Genomic DNA, 23,460 nt, shown 5'->3' with positions numbered 1-23,460 from the left:
ATATATATATATATATATGTATCTCCTGCCGGCCTAAATGTTTATTCCTTTCGCAATTAATCGCCGAGCGATCTCTGTGTGTTTCGTATCATCCCGCCCCCTTCGTACGCCGGCGTGATTCGGCTTTAGACGAAGGAATGCCTGCGGAAACAGCTAACACTGACGTATATGTTCACCTTGCTCAGTATAACACTGTCAGTACCAGCCCTCTTTTTTCAATGTTTCAATATTGATGTTAATTGTATTACCTTTCATTGTGTTTAACCCTTTTGTGACCGAGCCGAAATCTCGTCTTCTCTCTCTATCTCCTTGCTTTTTCCGAACTGGAATGCGCGCTAAGTGTGTGCGGAAGCTTATTAAAAAGAAAAGATTTTTTTGCCGTGAAGTATTTGTCTCGCTGATCACGAAAGGGTTAACGTTCGGCCGATGGATCGCGGAGGGCTATCGTTAGATAGATAGATAGATAGAGAGAGAGAGAGAGAGAGAGAGAGCAGCGAAGCCTTGAAAAAGCCCTCCGATCGTCGCTCCGCCGGCTGTAACGACATCACTTATTGTTAACTGTTTATTGAGACTTTGAGACGACTTTTCGACCGTCTCGATTTGATCGTAGTTAGGCAACCTGGAAGAAAAGTCGGGGCAAGAAGGGCCATGTTTCGAAAAGTCTCGCGACGGCCGATCTCCTACCTCTTTTTCCGATCGTGTATTTCGCGTATCCGTGATAATAGGTATATCGAATCGACTCGCGGTCCTTCAAACCGATTCGAAAAATTTCCCCTTTTTCTCTCAGGTTACTTTAGATGGTTTCGAAGTATTCTCGTACGCAAGTACGGTCGTCTTCCCGGCCTCGGACGACCGCACTCGGCGTCGCGCATTTAGCGTCAGCGGAAATAATACAGCCCAGTGTTTCTCTGTGTCTCGCATAATCGCCCTCTTGCCGTTAATTAATTGATATTACCGCTCAGAGCTGTATGTAATCGCGGCGTACATGCACACATGGCACTTCATTCTGGTCGAATTTGCAGACGAACGACGCTCTTGGCAGCATGTACAACTGGATTTACTTTATACCATTGATCGTCCTTGGATCATTCTTCATGCTGAACTTAGTTCTCGGTGTCTTGAGCGGGTGAGTACCGGCGATCACTATGTGCCCGATAACGCGCGAAACCGCGAGAGAAGATCGATCGGGAGGAGAGATCGTGTGACCGACCACTTGACAGAATCGCTTTCTTTCCTCGTCAGGGAGTTTTCGAACCAAAGAACGCGCGTCGAACGCCGGGCGGCTTATCGGAAAGCGAAGAGCAAGCAGCTCTTCACGACTGCGTTCAGTTCCTACTTAAAGTGGATCACTCAAGCAGGTCTCTCATTAGTGAACGTTGCCTCGAATACGAGCGTGTGATAAGTTGTACCCTCTTGACGCATTTCTTGGCTTCCAAAGCTGAAGCGAAAATGAGTCGGTGCAAAAATCAACCCGGACGGCGTTTACCAATTCTCGAACGTCTTGAATATTGGTGCAACTTACTGAATAGAAATTTATCCAAATAATGGTCAATTTTGCTGGCGATGGTTGATTTTTGCTAGAAAGGGAGAAATGCCAGGGAAGTAGTTGACGATTAAAAATCGGCCGTAAACCCGCGTGCAGTTGGTTTTAATGCGAGCTAGGTCGAAGAAATTCGCGAGACGAGTATTACGCTAGAAAGAGAGAGACCGACCTTTCTAAGAAGTATCCGATGCTATTCCCGTTAAGCACATAAGTACGGCAAGCTTATTAAGCACGCCGGTATTGCCAGGATATCTACTAACGCCAGAAAGTCCCACGCTAAACTTAGCCCTTATGAAAGTACTGCCGAGTAAGCTTCCATGTCACCTGTATCACGCTTGTGTAGAGAGTTTGCGAAGGAGAGAGAGAAAGTGGAGAACCGGCAGTCCTTCCTGAAGTTGCGAAGACAGCAGCAGCTCGAGCGCGAATTGAATTGTTACCTGAATTGGATCTGCAAAGCAGGTTAGACCGATCGTCGTAGGATTCGACCTAGCGAGGAAATATGCGAATTAAAAAGAAGTCGCGACGGGGATTCGTTTCGCAAGAAAAGGAATGAAAGAAAAATACATACCAAAATTCCCTCATTTCGCGAAATTACCGCCTTTTTTTCGGCGTGTTTCTCGCAAAGAAAAAGACTCTTTCTGTCCTTTGCTTTTTTTTTCGCTCTGCGACTCGAATATTGGAAATCTCGCGAGCACACGGATGCCCGTCCGATCAATTTTAATTGGTCTGTTTCGCGAACAAGAGCGCGCACTTGCACGAGTTGCAGCTTGTTGCGTAAGCTAGATCCACGAGTCCGCCGTGCCAGTTATTGTTAACGCATACCCGTTTACCTTTTTTTTCAGAGGAGGTGATACTCGCCGAAGAAAGGACCACGGAAGAGGAGAAAATGCACATATTAGAAGGTCCATATAACGAAATGTATATCGGCCTCGCATGAATATTCATTTCCGTAAAGTCGATAAAAGTTTTGCGAGAGGAGAGAGCCGCATCTCTCCGAAACGCTCTCGTGCATATTTATACAGGGTGTTCCGTCGCGCGCGCTCTCTCTCTCGTCCTTCTTTTTGACGCGTCCGGATCTTTTCCTTCTTCTTCTTTCTCCTTATTCGCGAAAGACACATCGGTCGTATTCGGAAGATGTTCGCGTTTCGTAATCTTTTAATTAATCAGATGCAGAAACTTTGCCACTACTTGTGATCCGCCTCTCTCTCCCTCTCACTGTGTGTGTATATCTATATGCGTGTACATGTATATGTGTGCGTATGTTGCGCAGTAAGAAGAAGAGCGGCGGCCAAAAAGAAGAAGCTGAAGAATCTCGGCAAGAGCAAGAGCACCGACACGGAAGAGGAGGAGGGCGAGGAAGATCAGGACGATGGTGAGTTGTATTTCGCCTACTCGGTGGGCCCACTGTATATTCTCTTCTCGTTCACTTCTTTACATTCAAAGTTGACGACATCTCTCTCTCTCTCTCTCTCTTTCTCTTCCTCCTCTCTCTTTCTCTTCTCAAAGTGTTCGAACGAATTCGTGTTGTGAAGTCGAAACGAAGTTCAAGTAGTGAGGGATTTCACGATTCTCAGTAGTCAGAAACCTATGTTAGCAGCCAACAATTTCCTAATGATGGTATAAAACGGTTCGTGAGACGTAATCGTGATTTGTAATCGTAGAGACGAGAACATAAAATTTCTGCGAGCCGCGAAGAGCGAGACGAGCAGAAGCGAGTTCCTCGCATGTCCGTCGAGATGAAAATCGCGCATTGTGTATTTCCCAAGGATCGCTTGACATTACGAAGGAAATTGTTGGCGCGATACTTTGGCCCGCCTTTTCTCTCGTTCTGAAATTTTTCTCTATATATTTATTGGCACGTTAGCGTTTATTCACATTTCGCCGACGTATTGTTGACGCTCGACATCAATTTATGCCTGACGATTTCTCTCCCTCGCGTCGAAGAGAAAAGAAAAAAGAGCGACGCTCTTTCAAAGCCCTCCCTCCCCCAACAAATCTGACGATGAACATTCTAAACACACGCTATCAGATGCTCCTCTTGTTTCAGTGCCTAAGAAAAAGCTCAAAGGTAACTACGACCGTGAATGCCACGACTTATCGCAATGAGCAACGTAATCTCACAAGGCTGTACTCGTAATCTTGTATAATCGTTTCTTTTTGTTCGTTTTCCTCCTTTCTTTCGTATCTTTTTATTTGTGAGAGATTTTCTACTTCTTTTCGTTGGTAACACACACGTATACAAATAATATCACGCGTACCACATCTACATGGCTAGAGAAACGCGAATTGTCGCTTGGCAAATAAATGATTTCACGCGTATTTCGTGTACGGTACAAAGCTGTATCAATTAGTCACACGTTTATCGCGCTTGATTTTAAGATGAAGTGAAGATTTAACTCTCATGATGAAGCGCTTAACTTTTACCTCGTTTGCTACCTTTAGCTCCAAAGATGATTAATCGAAAATTAATTCTTAAAGATACTCGGATATTCGCCATTTTTCGGCTCGGTCGACATTCGTGCCGATGTAAACTTTAGAAAGAAATTAACAGTGAAAAAAACGAAATATCTCTCGCGCGAGAATAGATGTAATGAGTTGAAGTGCTTGTTAATACCATTCGTTTAATATCTACGTGATCTTAAGCGCGTTAATACACATGTGTGCACGCACGCACGCACGCACGCACACACACACACACACACACACACACACACACACACACAATTATCGTTCGTCGCGAAGTTAATATACTTTACACACTCAGACGAAATGTAATCGTCTCCACGTAGCTAGATTATTATTTATCGCAGTATGAGCATTAAAGTCGCGATTTGTGAGCGCGCAGAAAGCATGATAGAGAGAGTCGGCTGTGCGATGATAAAGACTGACGGTAAAGTAAGGGCCGGTGGATTACGTGTTGTGATTACTCGTGCGTGGTAGAAGATGTAACTATTATATGCACTGTCTGCAACTTATAACTAAGAAACGACTTGCTGCTGACTTGTGGCTGACATGTATCAACTCGAGTATCACGCGCGGGCATTATCGCGAGACAGACAGATCGGAGAGCTCGAGTGCTAATTCGTTTTTCGTTTTCTAGGTATTGCTTCTATTGTGGCTGGTGTGACGATATATGAATATTATATTTTCTTTGCGGTCGAGAACGCTCGCGCGATTAAAATTTCCGATGAGATTACTTCAAACTGCTCACGTCTCTGATCTCCTGTTAGATTTCTGCACTCGAAGGAAAAATTAGCCATAGAAACTAAAATAGGAGAGCTAATGTCGTTGCTACCGCAGCTGAATTTATTAGCTGTTCGAATCAAAGTTAGGAAGAACAATAAAGTTGCAATAAATGCGTTTTACCTCTAACAGCTAATGCTGCTACAGCTGATAAATTTCTTTGCGATAGCAAGGACATTAGCTGTCCCTAATTTAACTGCCACGGCTAGATTTTAGCTCCTACGGCTAACTTTTTCTCTGTGCGTGAGTTTATATTTTTTATAAGTAGAACACTTAAAAATGTTCCAGATTTTTTATGTACTTTTCTTTTTCCTCGACGATATGAAGTAATAATCGTAGCTTTTGATTTCCCCTTTCATTGCATTTAAGCGCGAGTGTTCTCGGCTGAAGTATGTCTATATGACTTAGGCGTACCATGTGGTGGTGGGGTACTGATTAATGTTTTTATCGATTTAATCTTAGCTAGTGAAAACGAACTGACCGAATCGTAGAGTATATTTAGTATTGTCGATTGAGGATTTAGCCTCCCGCCCTCTTCCCCCGAGTAGTGGTACTGTGAGTCCATTCCCATAGAGTTTACCGGACAGACCGTTACTGGCTGTCGAGTAGCCATAATATACATACATATCGCCATATACACACATAGTTGTATCCGCTTAGAACGTAGAATAACTTAGCATAGAATTTTGGTATCTACATCTCTATCTCTTACAACTCCCGTTGAGCGGAAAGGGGAAAATGATTTTCCGGCTCTTCCAGCCGGCGCATAAAACGATCGGGGGGTGTCGATATCTAGAACCGTTCAATTTCCGATCGCGCGATATCCATTTCTTCCCGACGAGAACTTCCGGCGAGAACATCGCTAGACATTATTCGGACTCGGGAAGATCTTAAACCGAACGTAGAGACCGTCGTATTTTTTCTGAATCGCGCGAGTCTAGATTTTTCAGTTCGTAGCCGCGAGAGTAGCTTAGCTTTGAGACCGAACGAAGGTATAGTACTGAAAGTATTGGCAAGTCCAACGGAAAGTGTTGGTGATGATTCACGTCGATGTAAGAGTGATGACGATGCCGTTCGCAATTAATCGATCGACTGGCTCGCGTCGTGCTACCGATTTGTGTCCCGCGCTTCTGACGATGCACGTTCCTACTTTATAGGGTTCTCGAGAACCTCCTACTTCAAGTCGAAGGTGAAGAAGCAGGGCACCTGCCTGCAATTCTGGCGAGCCGAGAAGCAATTCAGGTTCTGGATACGGAACTCCGTCAAATCGCAGCAATTCTATTGGTTCGTCATCGTCCTTGTGTTCTTCAACACTGTCTGCGTGGCCGTTGAGCATTACGATCAGCCGAAGTGGCTCACCGACTTCCTCTGTGAGTACTCCTCCTTTCTTTTTTTTTTTCGAACACGCTAAGATGAAATAGCAATGATAAATAACGCTGTAACGTCTCTACGAAACGTAATTTCCCTTCGGGACTGAATTTATTAAAATTGAATATATGTCAAGGTCAAGTTTATTGAATCTCTTTTCGGCAAATTGAATAAGGGAGGAAACTGATTTAATTTTTAAGTGACACAAATATCTGTCAATCATATGACGAGATTTTCTTGTGGAATTCTGCGATAAATATTTATTCATAGTTCGTTGTTGATAATGTTTGAATTGTTGAGCAAAGAAAAATGGAACGTATCTAAACGTGAATATTTCTGAGGAAGCCGAGTCGACGAACGAATTTCTCTCTACGTCGAACTTTGTCCGTTCTGTTTACAGTCTACGCAGAGTTTGTGTTCCTGGCCCTCTTCATGATGGAGATGTTCATCAAGATGTACGCGCTCGGTCCTCGCACATACTTCGAATCGAGCTTCAATCGCTTCGACTGCATCGTCATCTTAGGCTCGATCTTCGAGGTGATCTGGACCGCGTTGAAGTCCGGCTCTTTCGGCCTCTCCGTCCTACGTGCCCTTAGACTCCTGAGAATTTTTAAGGTCACCAAATACTGGAAGAGCCTGAGGAACCTCGTGATATCGCTGCTCAGCTCGATGCGCAGCATCATCTCCCTTCTCTTCTTGCTCTTCCTCTTCATCCTCATATTCGCGCTGCTCGGTATGCAGCTCTTCGGCGGCCAGTTCAACTTCGAAAGCGGCACGCCGCCCACCAACTTCAACACCTTTCCCATCGCACTACTCACTGTCTTCCAAGTAAATAAAGCTGAACGGAAGCAAATGATGTGGTTCGTTGCAAAGATATCCGACTGACTCGCAATTAATCGCACAGGTCCTGACTGGAGAAGACTGGAACGAAGTGATGTACCAGGGTGTCGAGTCGCAGGGCATGGCCTACTCGCTCTACTTCATCGTGCTGGTGCTCTTCGGCAACTACACCCTGCTGAACGTCTTCTTGGCTATCGCCGTCGACAATCTCGCAAACGCGCAGGAACTGAGCGCCGCCGAGGAAGAGGAGCAGGAGGAGGACAAGGAGAAGCAGATACAGGAGCTCGAGAAGGAGATCGAGTCGCTGCAGAAGCCCGGGGACGGTGGCGCGCCGAAGGTGGAAATCTGCCCTCCAAGTCCAACCCAGAATTTGTAAGTCTCCCTTTCTCCTCGTCGCCTTCACGTCGAGATCGTCTTTTTGCTCGACTTCAATTTCTCCATATAATCGTAAACATTGTGATCGGAATTGTGCTATGTAAAGCCGATGTTTTTAAATTTTTTAATACGAAGATCCAATTTAAATTTGCCCGACTTAAATTCATGGAATCGGCGTAATTGAATCAAATTCATCATTCTATGCTACTGAATTAATTGTAATTAATTCGGTAGCATAAAATAGTGCGGATAAGTGAGCAGGCCGACGGTGAAGAGAACGTGTCTCGTCTTTTTCAGCAAAGACGGAAAAGGTGAGAAGCAGGTGTCCGAAGAGAAGAAGCAGGATGAAGACGACGACACGGGACCAAAACCAATGCTGCCATACTCCTCCATGTTTATACTGTCCCCTACGAATCCGTAAGTTCGTTCAAATCTTTCTTCTCTCTGCGCCGCGAGAAATAACTTTACCACGGGCGCTTGCGTTTGCAGCATAAGAAGAGCCGCCCACTGGGTCGTCAACCTTCGGTACTTCGACTTCTTCATAATGATAGTGATATCGCTGTCGAGTATCGCGTTAGCCGCCGAGGACCCTGTCTGGGAGCTTGCGCCGAGGAACAAGATCCTCAATTACTTCGACTACGCGTTCACCGGCGTCTTCACCATCGAGATGGTGCTGAAGATCATCGATCTCGGCATCATACTGCACCCGGGCTCGTACCTGCGCGAGTTCTGGAACATTATGGACGCGGTGGTCGTGATATGCGCGATGGTGTCGTTCGCGTTCGACATGTCCGGCAGCTCGGCCGGCCAGAACCTCTCGACCATCAAGTCGCTTAGGGTACTGCGGGTGCTCAGGCCGCTAAAGACGATAAAGCGCGTGCCGAAGCTCAAGGCGGTGTTCGACTGCGTTGTGAACAGTCTCAAGAACGTCATTAACATTCTCATAGTGTACATATTGTTCCAATTCATATTCGCTGTGATCGCGGTGCAGCTGTTCAACGGCAAGTTCTTCTTCTGCACCGACGAGAGCAAGTATACGAAGGAGGAATGCAAGTGAGTACACCCTGTTCGGTTATCCCGGATAGCGCGTCTGATGAAATGACGGTACAAATGTTTCCCCCGACAGTGGTCAATACTTCTATTTCGAGGAAGATTCTATGCTACCAGAGCTTCAGCAACGGAAATGGCAATCGCAGTCTTTTCACTACGACAACGTGATGGTAGCGATGCTGACGTTGTTCGCTGTTCAGACCGGCGAGGGCTGGCCGCAGGTCCTGCAGAACTCGATGGCGGCCACGTACGAGAACAAGGGCCCCATCCAGAACTTTCGCATCGAGATGTCCATTTTCTACATTGTTTACTTCATCGTCTTTCCGTTCTTCTTCGTCAACATCTTCGTGGCCTTGATCATTATCACGTTCCAGGAGCAGGGAGAGGCTGAACTGCAGGACGGTGAAATCGATAAGAATCAGGTGACGCCTCGTGTGAATTGTCCTTTTGCTCGTGTCAATTATTTATTTCACCTTTCGCAGGCAATCCGCGAAAATTGGGTAAATTACACGGTGCATTCAAATTTTCATTTCATCGTGTGAATATATACGCAAAATGTCCTGCATATCTTTAATCGTAGGAATCGCAGATTTTTTACCTAAGATGCATAAAACTATCCATTTGCACGACTAATAATACCGCCTGTATTCGTGTTCTTTCAGAAATCTTGTATAGATTTTACAATACAAGCTCGGCCGCTCGAGAGGTATATGCCGAAGGAGCGGAATAGCATAAAGTACAAAATTTGGAGGATAGTTGTATCCACACCATTCGAGTATTTTATCATGATTCTCATCGTACTGAACACGTTACTCCTGATGATGAAGGTAAGTGTCACGATGTCGTCTCGGTTTCTCTCCCACGTGCACTTTAGTTTCTCTGACAAAGATTTACTAATCAGACTTACTGCCAATGTTTTTCCCCGATTCGCTCCGATTTAGCAGACGCGAGTGACGAAAGTATCTCGGTCGAAAGCAAAAAGACGTGCAAATCGAGATTGCGAAATTCCCTTTGCGAAGCAAAACATTTCAAAACCGTCTCGAAACAAACCGAGCCAAAATCTTCCGTTCTATATCGTGCGGATTTCCGCGAACTTGAAATATCAATGAAGAATTTTGAGATAAAACACTACACAGGCTATTTAATATTACAAACGGTTATTTATTATGTTTTCGTTTTGTTAAGATTTTAAACGGATTTGTTGAGAGTTCCCAAAATGACTCCAGGATCTGTGATATAAGAATTTTTAGAAAAAATTAATATTCGGTATTATTTAATATCCGATTATCTCAATATTCTCTATTTACATTCAGTCGTTATTTTGGATTTTAATAAGCTATGTGTTAATTATATAATTAATTCAATTATAAATAGAAAGTAACTGCGATAAGTAAATATTAAATAATCTAATTTCACCATTAATTTATAATTAATTAATATTCATTTATCCATTAATAATGATTAATGGATAAATATAATAAAACAAACTTTTTTTTTCATAATCTCTATTTAATATCTGTTTTTATCGATATCGATTTTTATGGACTTGGTGATCCATGAGAAGTGAAAAGAAGAAAGGATAAAGATAGCAATCGTGTGTTCAATAATATCGTAAACCAATAGAGAGATTTAAATTTGAATCCGGTACAATAACAGTAATCCTTTAAACAAAAGTGACAAGAGATTATGTTAATAAATTTAAGGTGGAATTTGTTGAAACGTTTGGAAAGTGTTCATTTTTATGATTTCCTGATTGCCAAAATTATATGTGCGTTATCGATCGGTGAGCGGTGACGATTCGCGATTGGGAAATATTTTATTTTTCTCGCTGACTTTTACGGTATTCTCATGTGCCGTGTAGTAATAAATATTCCGTGACTGAATCATTACGTATTTTGTGCCGTATTTTGTATCGCGACTCAGAGTACGTCAGTGTATGAGTTGTTACTTCTATTCCGACTCTTAAAATATTTGTTTCACTGACGCGTTCGTGAACACGTGTTTCTTTGATCGAGTCGTATCTACGCGAGTGTCAGTGCCAGTGTCAGTGTTAGTGTAATGATGGAGGATCCGGATCAGCCGAAAACAGGATGATGCTGGGTCGGCAGGCTAAGACGCAGGAGATGAGCAACGATACATCATGTACTTCCAGGTGTGTCAAATCATTTATTATACGGAATGTTTTCGAGTCTAACGAATAAACGAACTTATTGAGAATAAGGAGATACTCGAGTCGAAATTTAAAATCTAGCATATATTTCTCCGATTTGTGCGTCTAATAATGCTCCTCGAGTCGTAAATCCCGTATTGAATTTGTCAACGTTTTTTTTTCTTCTATTTATCTTTATTGCAGTACTAAATTCTCTCAAATTAAATCTTTACTAATATTTAGCATTACTATACACACGAGTGCTGTTTTTTACCTTTGCAACTCTTTCCTCCTCACCTTCTTTGAATCTTCAAATCCCATTAAAATTTTCAACGCCAATGAAAACAGAAATAACGACAAAGAGATTACGAAGAAAGAAAGTTTGTTGCTTAATTTACCCATTAATCCTATGATTTATCTATATTATTAATTATTAATTTCTGCTCATCACGCGTATCTACTCTATCTACAGTTATTCTAAATATATCTAAATAAATCATATAATTAATATATTTATTATTAAAATTAAGAATAAAGATTAGATTCAAGTAGATTATCGAGATAATCGGATAATTAAATAATTCTTAAATAGGTTCTTCTTTAAGCATCTCAACGTGAAGAAAACAGCAGTTAGTAGATATTTGTAGCATCAAATATCAATGGTAGGACCTGATAGCCTGTATAGTGTCATATTTCGGGATTCTCTCCATTTGCCTATTAAGTCGTCTGTAGGTTTAATGTAAAATCCAAATTTCGACTCGGGAATATTCTTGCGAATCTTCGAGTTGCCTCCAACTGCTTTCGACTTGTAACACTACAGTTCTAAAAAGCACATAAATGCAAATTATTGTATTTTAAGAAAAGTATATGATACAAAAGAGTTGATGTAACAACAGGCAAAATATTTTCTCGAGTATATTTCGATTTGAAAAACGGTATTTGACATTTATGTCTTATTTTTGGAGCTGCCGTGTCCCATCCGTTTATTTTTGCGTTTTGCGATCCCCAATCTTTTTGATAGCCGGCGCATTTTTTGGCGTAAGATCCGTTAGAGACCTTTTTTGGCAACTTTAACCAATCGACAAACAGTCTCGTTTCTTGTTAGCGTATACGCGAGGTCGTAAATGAGAATATGTCGCGTCCAAGCAGCGTACGTAATATATACCGAATTACTGTATCATATATATATCACGTTATTATACGAGGACATTGTTGTTCTTGCCTGCTGATTTTTTTTGATCGTTTTCTCTGTATAACTGTCATCCTTGTACTTATCAATACGTGTACACAGCTATGTCGAATTATCTTGCCCCGCTCTCCCGAATATTACCCAGCAAGATCTCCTCCCTTTTTAGCGACATACCATCTGTCTTATGCTCGTTTCTTTGTTATCCTGATTTTTGATAATTGTTGTTTCGTTCTCGTCTCTCGACGACTTCTATATTCCATGGTCTTGATTCAGTCATTGCCCTCCTTTCGTGAATTCAACTTAATTAGTACCTCGATGTGTCATCGATGAATTAATTTTGTAAATGTGATTAGTACTTTCGTTGGTTCTCGAGATATCGGACAAACTTTTACAGAATTCAGCATTTTGTGTTTATCAATGAATTAAATCGATTAATTCTAGTTACGATAAATGGCCAGAGAGACGTCGAAGATAAAAATTTGATAGAATAAAGTAGCAGCTTTCTGCGAATTTTGTACATACGTGCGATTTAATTAGCAATTTCCATAGCGTGGATACTTGACATTTGACTAATTTAAGAGAGCGCGTGTGTGTTGTCGATTACGTAAGGGAAAATCGTTTCTTTCTCTTTTCAATTCGCTTTAATTTTACCGTCTATTTTTAGATGTGCGTTCTTGTTCCTCTCACGTTTATTTTTTATCCTAAAACCGGTGTCTATCTGATTCCCTCGTTCGACTAATTGCATGGCTGCCGCTGTGTCCTCGTTTTCGAAGTAGACATACTCGAGAACGTGTGAAGGGAACGTTCGAACATCGATGTGACCTCCACAGACACACACATAACACATATTTACACGACGTGCGTTCGACTCTTGCGCCTTGCTAATACCATGTTTTAACTGGTAGCAGGGCGAAGGCGCCTAGCACTTCTTTCATCCGCTTGATACAATCGAGATTTTCGAGGAGAAGATGCCGGAAGGATTGCGACTTCTCGGCGTCTATGAACTCTGCACGCGAGTCCATTTGTTGTTCCGAAGCACCTCTTTTTCTTTTTTTTTTTTAAATTGACGTTTGATCTCTTTCTCTCTCGAGCTTCCCCTTTCTCTCGATATTTCTTTCGGAACGCAAAGATCGACTTTACAGAACATCTTGCGTCTATGTGAAATCAAGTAGAGCGGTGTCGAGACCTAAATTTTCAGGACGAATGGAACAATGTAAGATAAGTTTACGGTGAATAAAATAAAATTTGCAGCTATCGCGAAATTGCGGAACAACTCTTGAATGTTCGCTTAATGCTCATCGTAATTTTTTAAATAATTTTACGCGAGTATTGAGTGACAGTTCTTCTCGATTTCACGGTAACAGGCAATTTTATAGCTGGAAATTTATCGCGTTCTTCCATTTTTCCATCGCTTCCAGTCTATCTAACTCGACCGATAACGACGGATGAATGGATTTGGATGTTGAGTTCTGAATCAGAGATTTGCTTGCAGACTCACTTCGCCTCGATTTATCTTATTAACTTTTCTTCAAAGATAAAACGTTTATGTCTTGAAAGAGGGAATTAGCATCAAATTTTCTCCGTTGTTCTACAAATAATCGATTCATCATCCGAATCCAAATTCAGCCGCCGTTGCTAGAACAGTGGCGAATCTATGACAGAGAATTTTAGCCGGATTCGCGCACGCTTTCGTCTTGAACCTGAAGGCCCCTCCGGTCCCTTCGTTTGCCTCTCGATCCCCGATCTGTACAGTTTGAACGCACGAGATAGATTTCCACCCTCGCCTCTGTCGAACGAGACCACCCTGTTCGGACTCGCTGAATTAGAAATAGACGAATACACATATACACATATGCGCGTGTGCGTACACGCACGCGCCGATTACGATATGATGTGGTCGGACTTGTTGCCTGAGAAAAATAAGAAACACGGAATGTTCGAATCAACTTGCACACGCACTGCACCAGGTCTTGAGAGCACTTGCCGAGTGAGACACGATGCGCACGTTGTCGGATACGCTCGTGCGAACGGGGAGACGATGTTTCGTTGTTGAAAATTTTCATTGTTGATTTGTTAAATCGCCACGAAGATAATATCTTCAGTAAGAGCGGAAATTTCGATGAGAACCTTTGATCAATGGCACACAATTTTTCAAATTAAATTCATCTTCGTGTTTCGTCATTGGATTGCGACTGTTTCATGTGGCTTACGGGTAAAAGAAAATCATCCGATTGTGCGACGTTCCATTTTATCTTGAAGCCGCAGAATTGGTCATTCTGGTTCCTGGATATTAATTGATTGATTAGCAATGTCTGTTTGCTATATTACGTAACGCAAATTGATCAGCTCGTGCCCTCCCCGTTCGAGAGCAACGACCGATACGGTGTATGTATATATACGTCTATACACACGTACATAGACACTCATATACACACACGCGCTCGCGCACAGGGTATTCTCTCACTTCTTCTCACACACACACACACACACACACACACACTTACACACGTGCAAAATTGCGTGTCGCATGCTGGCTGCCACCGAAACAGATCAATCGATATAGAAGTTGAGCGAGACAACATTAGACGTCCACTGAATGTGTGTGTGTTTTTAGCGACAGAAAACACACTCTGCACGGGGCGACCGCACGTTTGACTCTCTCCATCCCTCATTTCCTCCTCACCCTTTCCGTCTTTTCGAAAAATTGTGAAAAGATCTGAACACTCTTTTCGAAAAGAGACGTTTTCGTCATTAACCCCGTCGCTCCTTTTGTCAAGTTGCAGCACCTTCTTCCCGTTTAAGTGAATACTTCACTTGCTCCGAGTGTCTTCGTTTTCCTTTTGGTTGTTCTTTATGTTCTCTTCGGTCGTTTCTCTTACTTTGATTTCAATGTCACACTCGTCCCCGGTTCAGCAGCGACCACGCATCTTCAGACACTGACTCGTATGTCCAGATCCTGGTCCTCGAATTCCATGGGAAGCGACGGCAGGAGGGGGGATTTAGTTTGAACCATGTAGAGGATCGCGCGAAGTGGCGGTTAGTCTTTCGAGAGATCAAATTCAATCGATATTATAACAATATATTTCACATTGTGTGATAATTTTCTTATTAGTAAAATTAAATTCAACGTCTGTTCCGAATCATCTATTCAATGCTGTCTTCATCTCGAACGTTTTGTCAGATAACTAGATTAAAATATTCCATCGATATTGCAAGGTTTTCGCAATAATCTAAAATTTAAATGAGAGAAGAGTCTCATTTCCAAAGACTCCATTTTCAATCGATAGACTCTATTCGGAAAGATTCGGAAAACGAGCAGGAGCATGTCCTCGCTTTCGAGCGATCCTCCCGTCGTCGCGTCCAGCGGAGTTCACCGTTCGGGAAACCTCCCGGTATACAGTCCATTAACCCAGAAGGCCAATTTATCACCAGCTGTTACCGAGCTGTACACGTCCGATGTCTCGTAGGACCGAACAAGTCGATTAAAGAGACCTATCATACACTGCGAGGCGCAGGTAACTGGTCACCAGTGTATTCCACGTGCACATTGTCGCACCACACTCGATGAAATAACGGTCTATTATATATTTACACATAAAAGAACAAACATTTTTTATATTAACTGTACTCGTACATAACACACCGAAATAGGTTCATACACGTATATAAGGCGATATATATATATATTAATGTCCTTCCCCCCACATTTTTTCGGATATAAGATGGCGTATGATCTCACTTACGTTTACGTATATGCATATGTAATTTCGTATACCTTGCACTTTACTTTCCACATGCCATATAAAACTGTGTACCAATTCGTGACACGAAGCTGACTCGGTCGTTCTTTCATGTGCTCAACAATTTAATTATTATTGTTTTTTTTTTATCTTTTATTATCCACTCAACTTTCTCATTATTTGAGAAGAAGTTTCGGCCTCGCGTTCATGTTTTTTTCTATTATTTTTCACTTGGTGAAATTTTTATGGTCGTGCGAACAATGCACCGTAAAAGAAGGGTGACACGTTGCTTCAGCAGGGATAAAAATTCCGCGTCGGGATTAAAAAGAAATTATGTAAAGTTTTTTACGTTTCTAGTTTCTTTTCTTTTCCCCCTCACGATGTCCGTATTACAATACATAAGACTGATGTTGAATTGAAGGGAAAGTAGCGAGGAAAACTTTGTCGACTAAATTCGCCGATGCAAACGATACCAAATCGCATCTTTCCCCTACTGATGTGATTTTAACTTTCCGCTGACGCAAGAGTTGTCCGATTTCACCGTACCTGTCGCGACACGGCTCATGTATCGGTGCACAGAGTTTCGGCGTGGAAAAAGAAAGCAACAGAGCCACTTCTTGCTTCTCCTCGACGCGACGGTCCGGGGGAGGGAAGAGAGGGCCGTTTTGAGCAAAGAGTAGAAAAGAAACGAAAACGTTTCTCGTCGACGAGATACGCGCTCTTTTATAAGCCTGTACGTACACGTATGTCTGTCTGTCGGCCGTGTGTTTGTCAGTGTATGCATTGCAGTTCCATCGGCAAAGCGACCAGTACAAGAACACGCTGAAGTACATGAACATGTGCTTCACGGGGATGTTCACTGTCGAGTGCATACTGAAGATCGCCGCATTCGGCGTGAGGGTAAGCTCCACATATGCCAACACCCCTCTCACCGAACTCTCAGAATTACTCCGAGTGTAAAGCGAGATTTAATTCGAGACTCGCTAGGTAGAGTAGCGCGAAAAGTGGCCCCTCGTGACCGCCCCCGAAATCGGAAGACCGTAGCGAAAACCCGTTTATATTTTCGTCGTCGAAGTAATGAATTAGCGACCGTCATAGATACACCATTCATTAAAATCGACAGCCACCAATCGTGCTTACATCAGTCATATCGATATATTCTTTTCATCGCTATCGCGAAATTGTCTCTTCATTGTTTATCGGACGAATTCTTTTTCAACGACACGACGCGAAGGCAATAGATTACCGTAATGATTTTTACCATTTTCTCTTTGTACGATTACATCAACGACGATTGTCCACGAGACGGCAATCGAGCACGAGGGAGCGTCACGGGGGTCAATTTTTGCGTCGCCCGGGTAAGTGCCGCTTATTAGAAAGTAATTAGAGCGTTTCTCTCGGCGAGTACCGATAGCAGTGACGTATCGGACACTCGGTACTCCGGAGACATTCGTATACTTTCTATATATCGCGCGTGTACAAATATATAGAATATACTATTTAGTGAACTTTCTGTGCGCAGGGCTGAACAAGCGCTAGATGCTGTCGGAGTAGTTGTAGCGTTTCCATTTCGATATATATATATATATACCTCGTACAAACATATAGATACGTATCTCGATAGAATTAGAATTGTATTATCTTTCTCTCGATGGTGCTCTTATGCACGAAATAGTTCTGCAAGATATTTAGATAGAAACTCTTTTCTTCCTTAATACTCTCGTACTTGTCGTTGTATCCTTGGGACCTAAGAGCCCCGCAAAATAAACTCTACAAGTACTTTAGTATGCAGAAAATGCTCAGCTCTGTACACGTGATCGAGCTTCAGGGCGATCTGGGAAGATTCGGGACGCAAGAAAATTGAAAGATTCTCCCTTTTATATCCAGTCTGACTTTAGAATTGATTTCTCTTGATGTACGATTACATTTCAACAAAAATGATATTTTTAGATGACGGATTTTTAACATTGTATTTATCGCAGCGCTACAAATTCAAAGTTATTATTATGTCGGCCTTAGAAAAGGTCTTTAAAATTTACAAATGCGCCATTTGCTCGATATGGAAATTTGTAAGCGGAATAACTCGGAATTAGATAACATGCAAATATTTTCCCAGGTTTCCTATATACGTAATCACACCGAACACGATGATAACGGGATTGAATAACTAAATGCGAGTTCAGCATTTCTTATTTTCACAAACACTGTTGATTTACATTTATAAGGTCGATCTATTTCTATTTTATCTCGTTATCATGATAATATAATCACATTGACTTCATACAAAATACTAAAAAAAAAAAAAAATCAGACTGCGGTCGAATATTCGCAAAATATAGACACTTACCGAATATTCGATCATGGTACCGATGACTCTGGAGCAAACTTGTCCATGAAAGAACAAATATTTTACTTTAATCGGCAATTATTAGAACGTGCGAAATTCGTGCGATTTCAGGGAGTCTTGTTGACCTAAAACCTCTCGTTGCAAAAAATTGCACGAGCGTCGTGGAAGAGATATGTAACTTCACCGCTGAGATGACGCGCGAGATCTTTCTTTTTTCAATTGCGAAGCTTGCGATCTATCTCTGATAAGCACGCTCTTAGAGTTTTAATCGGGATGCAGTTAATCTACACATACACATACAACTATACTCACAAATGACACTCTGATATGAAGATTCATAATACATCACACACCATAAAAATGGCACTCATAAAAAACGTAACTCGACGTATAGTACGTACATAACATAACTCTCACATTAGGTTATTTTTAGTTCGTCTGTCTCTTTCTGTCTGTCTCTCTCTCTCTCTCTCTCTCTCTCTCTCTCCAGCTCTCTTTCTTCTTTTCTCATCTCTTCTCTTCTCTATCTATCTATCTCTTCCTCTTACACTCTTCTCTTTCTCTCATTCTATTTTTCTGCCCTCCTGTGTGCTCCGTTTTCGCTCGTCGGTTTTTGGTTTCCGAATACTACTTTCTAACCGAGAACCCAGAACAGGCGGGGGATAAACCCAAGAGGAAGTCTCGTGTGTGTACCGGAAAGGTGTACAGAAAGTAACCCAGGAAGCTCCGTTATCTTGACATCCCTCTGCATGCCTTGCCCGCCTTAATATGCATCCGCACGCAATCACTGCACGGTGACATGTTTTTGATCCTCGCATGCGTACATCACGATTACTATGACTGCGTGTTGTGGGCCTGGAATGACGGTGGGTGGCGATGACAGTGGTGGTGGTGGTGGTGGTGGTGGTGGTAATAATGATGATAATGACGACGACGATGATAATGATGACAATGATAATGATGATGATAATGATGATGATAATGACAACGATAATGATGATAAAATGGTGACGACGATGACAATTTGACGATATGATCCGCAGTGATCATGAAAAGACGAAAGCCGAGGAGAGCCGCGAGCGCTCCTGGCTCGTCGTCGCACGCATGTCGTTGTTTTGTGGGAAAGAGCATAAATATTCGTTTCTGCCTCACACGAGCACACACTCAGCACACACGAATTGAATATCGTTCTACGTACACACCGATCGAGAGAGTTACGTACACACGTAGCCGACGAGTCTCTTGAGAAATCATCCTGTGAGAGATTGGTTAGATTTGCTTGGTAATCTGGGAGAGGACACATTGCCTTGTTTAAAGAAAAATAGGGGGATCCTAGGCTGGTCGCTTAATGAGATTGGTTTGATGATGTCGTTATTTTTGCGGCGAATGACGGTAATATTAATCGCGTCGAAAGTATACATTTAGAAAGTATACGAAGTATAGAAATTAACATATCCCGCGATACGATGAGAATGATAAAATAACGAATCGTGTTCAGAGGATGAATTTTATTATTTATTATTGTACAATGTAATAATGTAAAGACAATATATGAAGACAATTCTGCCATTTCATAAAATAATCCGAAAGATGAACAGGCGGAGCGAAATATATCGAGAAGCTTGTCTTCCNTTTTTTTTTTTTTTTTTTTTTTTTTTTAACAAATGACCGTTTTATTTTGCAAGAGAGAAAGTTTCTCCGAATAGCAATGTTCTACTCAGACGCGAGGTAGACGAAGAGAAAGCGTTCGAATAGAGAGAGACTTACTAATATTCGTAAGCGAATGAGGAAAGATAAATGTAATATGCAGGGCGCACACAACGGAATATAGAATCTGGGTTGTGTTACGTCTGTGTGTTGGGTGTATTTTGTAGTATCACGAGGCGCCGCCACTTTTTTTGGACTTCTTGACCATCGTGAACTTGATCGTGACACTACTTTTCCTCATTGAGTGCATCCTTAAAGTCATCGCCTTCGGATACAAGGTATAAACAAGCCTCTTAATCGCTCTAAACTCCACTCTCACTTGACTCACACTCTGCCAATTATAATACCACCGTAACTCCGCCGACTGACACGACTCATCTCGGTCATCATTGATCGTGATTTTTTGCGGTCGGACGGATTCACGTGAAGAAAGTGGAGATCCCGAAAACTGGCGAGAGGAACCGCAGGAAGGAGTGCAATGAGACACCGCGAAACTAATCACCGAATGAAAGATGCATTTGCGATTAACTTGTAGCGCAAGATTCTCTTTAAGAACTCTGTATAACTGTTTGAGATGTGATAGTTTTACCAGAAAACAGGACTTTGTCATCAGACAAACTGAAATAATATTACGCTCTTATTTCGCTATATTTTTTTCGTAAACTGTTACAATACCGATAATCAAAAGATTTTCAGAAACAACGTTACGAATTAGGATACTTTTGCAGATCGAAAGGATGGATAGACATTAGAAGTTTGATTTCCGATTAATTTCAATGAGATTTTTTCAAAATAAATTTTTTTTCAGTGATTTTTCTGTTTGTAAACAAATTTAATGACAAATTTATAAACTGTAGAAATTAAATTATTAATTTATATAGTCGCGCTCTATTATTATTTATGACAACATCACTTCTGTTGTTTATGACACAGTTCTTCTTTTCTGGTGTGTGTAGAGAAGTTAAAAAATATATATAGAAATATATAGAAATGCAAGTTCGCGCGTGTCTCTACCTCTCTCTCTCTCTCTAGTTTGCTTGCTATTACCGGCATGCTCCCGTAGATATTTCTCTAGAAGAGATCCCGTCACTTATACTTCAGCCGATCATCGATCACCAAAGCGTACTACGTGGGTAAACGCTTTAAAGAAAACTCTCGCGTGCCGACCTCTTCGTTGATCTGCTATAAATGTTTTGACTTTTATTGTAAACATTTTTATATCGCGAGAAAAAGAAGACGACAAAATTTCGTTCTACAAAATGAAAATAATGTGAAAAATATCAATTAGTTGAATTAGCAGAATATTAAATTCATCATAAATCATAAATTTGTATATACTGAGAGAGAAATATAATTTGCCACATTTCGCTGCTTTTCTTACAAACAGTTTAATCGGTTTCAGTGATTGTAATAATTGTCTACATTTTACGGAGATGATAAATTAAAGTTTAACGAGACAGAATATTGAGTTTCGGCTGATGTTAATTAAATCGCAAGGATATCCTTTGAAAATTCACGCTGATTATTTCACAACGAAGAGATCTGGCCGACGAAATCATGACAACATTCAGAAGCATCGTTCAGAGAAGCACACATTACAGAATTTCGATAATTAAGTCCACATGGGAGTGCTCACCGACTAACACTGACACGCACATGACACACAAGTAAACAAACACACACATCTATACACACACGCACACATACACTCAATAGCGTAACATTCATAGAGAGAAAGCATACCGTATCTTTCTTGTCTCTCGAACTCGGACTTGTAGTTTCTTCTTTAGTGATAGTCACTCAAAACATCTCACACTATACCCAAGTTCGTTCAACAGATCACCGGGACACGCGAACTATCCTTCCGGATTGTCTGCTCGCTCGCGAAAACTCGAGCAAGACAAGACACGACATGAGGAATAAGAAGGTTATTCGAAAATTCACGAGACAATAACAAGTTGCTTGCTCGATCGCACTGTCGTTGAATACATTTAGGAATGTATATTCCACATTTCGACATATCTCCCTTTTATCTCTTTCATTTCCAAAGCAATTACAGCGCGAGCCCGACTGAAACAGCGTCAACCCAGGTAAGCGACGCGACGATATGTTAATTATCCGCGATGGAAAAAGAAAATTTCGAAGAACCGTTCCTGAGATGTTATCGAAGCGTCTTTCGAAGAGTACCATTTGGAGATTATTTAGCCATCTATATTCTTTTTTCATCGCTTATTACAAATTTGCAACGGAGAGCGCGATATCTTAAAATTAATCGTTAAATTTAATCGTTTTATTTGCGCGTTTCATATGATCGTACTTGCCTTCTCACTTGCACATTTTATCTCGCGATCTCTTCTCTTAATTCGCCCTTCGATTCTTATTCTTCATAGTGTCTTGGCTTTAATTCCGGTTGATCGGGTACGAAGTCGTGGTTGACAGATAATTAGAATTCTCTCATCTACATCGTAGCGATGAGATCGGGGCTGTTTAACGAGCTTTCGGGTAGTAGAGTCGAAAAGAAAAAAAATTTATATATATATATATATAACCCATTAGCGACGAAAGATCACGATCACTAATCGATTCTTTCGACTGTTCCCGCGAGCAGAACTTCTTCAAGGACTACTGGAACATCTTCGATCTCATCACGGTGATCGGTAGCATCGTGGACGCCCTTGTGATCGAGTTCGGGGTACGTAGAGCACCGAAAAGTAGTGCAGCAAAAGAGTATAAGTGTTTAATTGCGCTCTAGCTATTGAACCCGTAATAGAACTCTTCCAGGTATATTTATATATGCACATTGTAATCGGAGACCTCAGGAAAGCCGAGGCTAGGCTGTGATTACGATAGTTGTTCCTTTTGACGAAATGTCATCGTGACGAGGTCGTCGCGCCTAACGTCGGTAGGACTAATCCGATACGTCGCATCCGCGTTTCATTTTGCAAACTGTATACAGAGGAAAAGATTTCTTTGGATTTCATAAAATTTCTTTAATTGAAACAAATTTGGAATGAAGCGAACAAATTAATATTTGATTCGATAAACAGAATTGTTTAGTTTCTCAAATAATAAATATCTTTACTAAATTATTTGAAAGATGTAACACTATGTTAGAAGAATATTAATCCTGTAGTCTTCAGATCTATTTGACCCGAAGTCATTTTTATTTCCCCGTTACATTTTTATGTGATGAATGAGCATTCAAACACCAAATCCAAAGAAACCCTGTTCTCCGTGAATCGGTGTTTCGCATATGAAACTTTTCCCTAAAGATTTTCGAGATTGTTCAGAGACGAAGGAGTGTCGTTCCGGATCGATTCCACTCGCGTCGGAAGCGAGAGCCTCGTCCGGACGCGTTTTTCGTCGGGACACGCATCTACTACCAGAATAGCGGCCTTAATTGTCGCGGCAGTGTTGCTTGATGTGTATTTACCTTTGAGCATTACCTTTCGTTTAACCCTTTTGCTGCTTACTTAGATTTCGGCGTGTAACCGTGTGACAAGCTATATGGCAGGTAAAATTACCGACCGATCGGAATTACCCTACAGTCCTTGTGTATCTCTTTAGCTTCGTGCTGCATTCATACGCTACACAGTACACTGTACATCGCTACATTCGTATTATACATTTTACGCCAAGTATAGTTGAGACTTCGTCAATCACAGATACATATACATGAGAACACGTTCCTTGTCCTTTAGAGACTCCGTCCTTAGAACCATTCTATACCCCCTTAGCCTGAAAGAAAAAGAGAAATGTATCGATGTCCTGTAACTAGATCGATCGATGTCTATTCTGGTTTGGAAGGGAGCGAGTTTATCGCACGAGGATGCTCGTCCTTCCGCTCGTCAAATCACAATGACATCGGTTACTCCAGTCTCACTGATGTAGCAATTACAGTCTAGTAAA

At 41.6% G+C, this 23,460-nt stretch overlaps 1 protein-coding gene across 13 annotated transcripts in view; it reads left to right on the top strand.

The window, feature by feature from the left end:
* LOC106745520 (voltage-dependent calcium channel type A subunit alpha-1) overlaps positions 1-23,460 on the top strand; it is a 78,156-nt gene that overhangs the window by 33,322 nt on the left and 21,374 nt on the right. For 12 of the 13 annotated variants that reach the window (XM_014621193.1, XM_014621203.1, XM_014621205.1 and 9 more), the window contains 13 exons: positions 1,023-1,126; positions 1,887-2,002; positions 2,386-2,445; positions 2,814-2,915; positions 5,944-6,156; positions 6,555-6,982; positions 7,059-7,366; positions 7,667-7,786; positions 7,859-8,422; positions 8,496-8,841; positions 9,082-9,246; positions 16,287-16,397; positions 22,160-22,243. In XM_014621193.1, the coding sequence (XP_014476679.1) occupies positions 1,023-1,126; positions 1,887-2,002; positions 2,386-2,445; positions 2,814-2,915; positions 5,944-6,156; positions 6,555-6,982; positions 7,059-7,366; positions 7,667-7,786; positions 7,859-8,422; positions 8,496-8,841; positions 9,082-9,246; positions 16,287-16,397; positions 22,160-22,243 (2,721 nt within the window). Of the gene's footprint in view, positions 1-1,022; positions 1,127-1,886; positions 2,003-2,385; positions 2,446-2,813; positions 2,916-5,943; positions 6,157-6,554; positions 6,983-7,058; positions 7,367-7,666; positions 7,787-7,858; positions 8,423-8,495; positions 8,842-9,081; positions 9,247-16,286; positions 16,398-19,718; positions 19,830-22,159; positions 22,244-23,460 lie in introns of all 13 variants that reach the window. The other variant, XM_014621194.1, reaches the window with a different exon arrangement.

The sequence above is a fragment of the Dinoponera quadriceps genome, unplaced genomic scaffold, assembly GCF_001313825.1.
Source record: "Dinoponera quadriceps isolate SergipeBrazil2010 unplaced genomic scaffold, ASM131382v1 scaffold1578, whole genome shotgun sequence".
NCBI classification, from domain to species: Eukaryota; Metazoa; Arthropoda; class Insecta; order Hymenoptera; family Formicidae; genus Dinoponera; species Dinoponera quadriceps.
The sequence above is the reverse complement of the archived record's forward strand: the minus strand, read 5'-3'. Positions and strand labels throughout refer to the sequence as shown.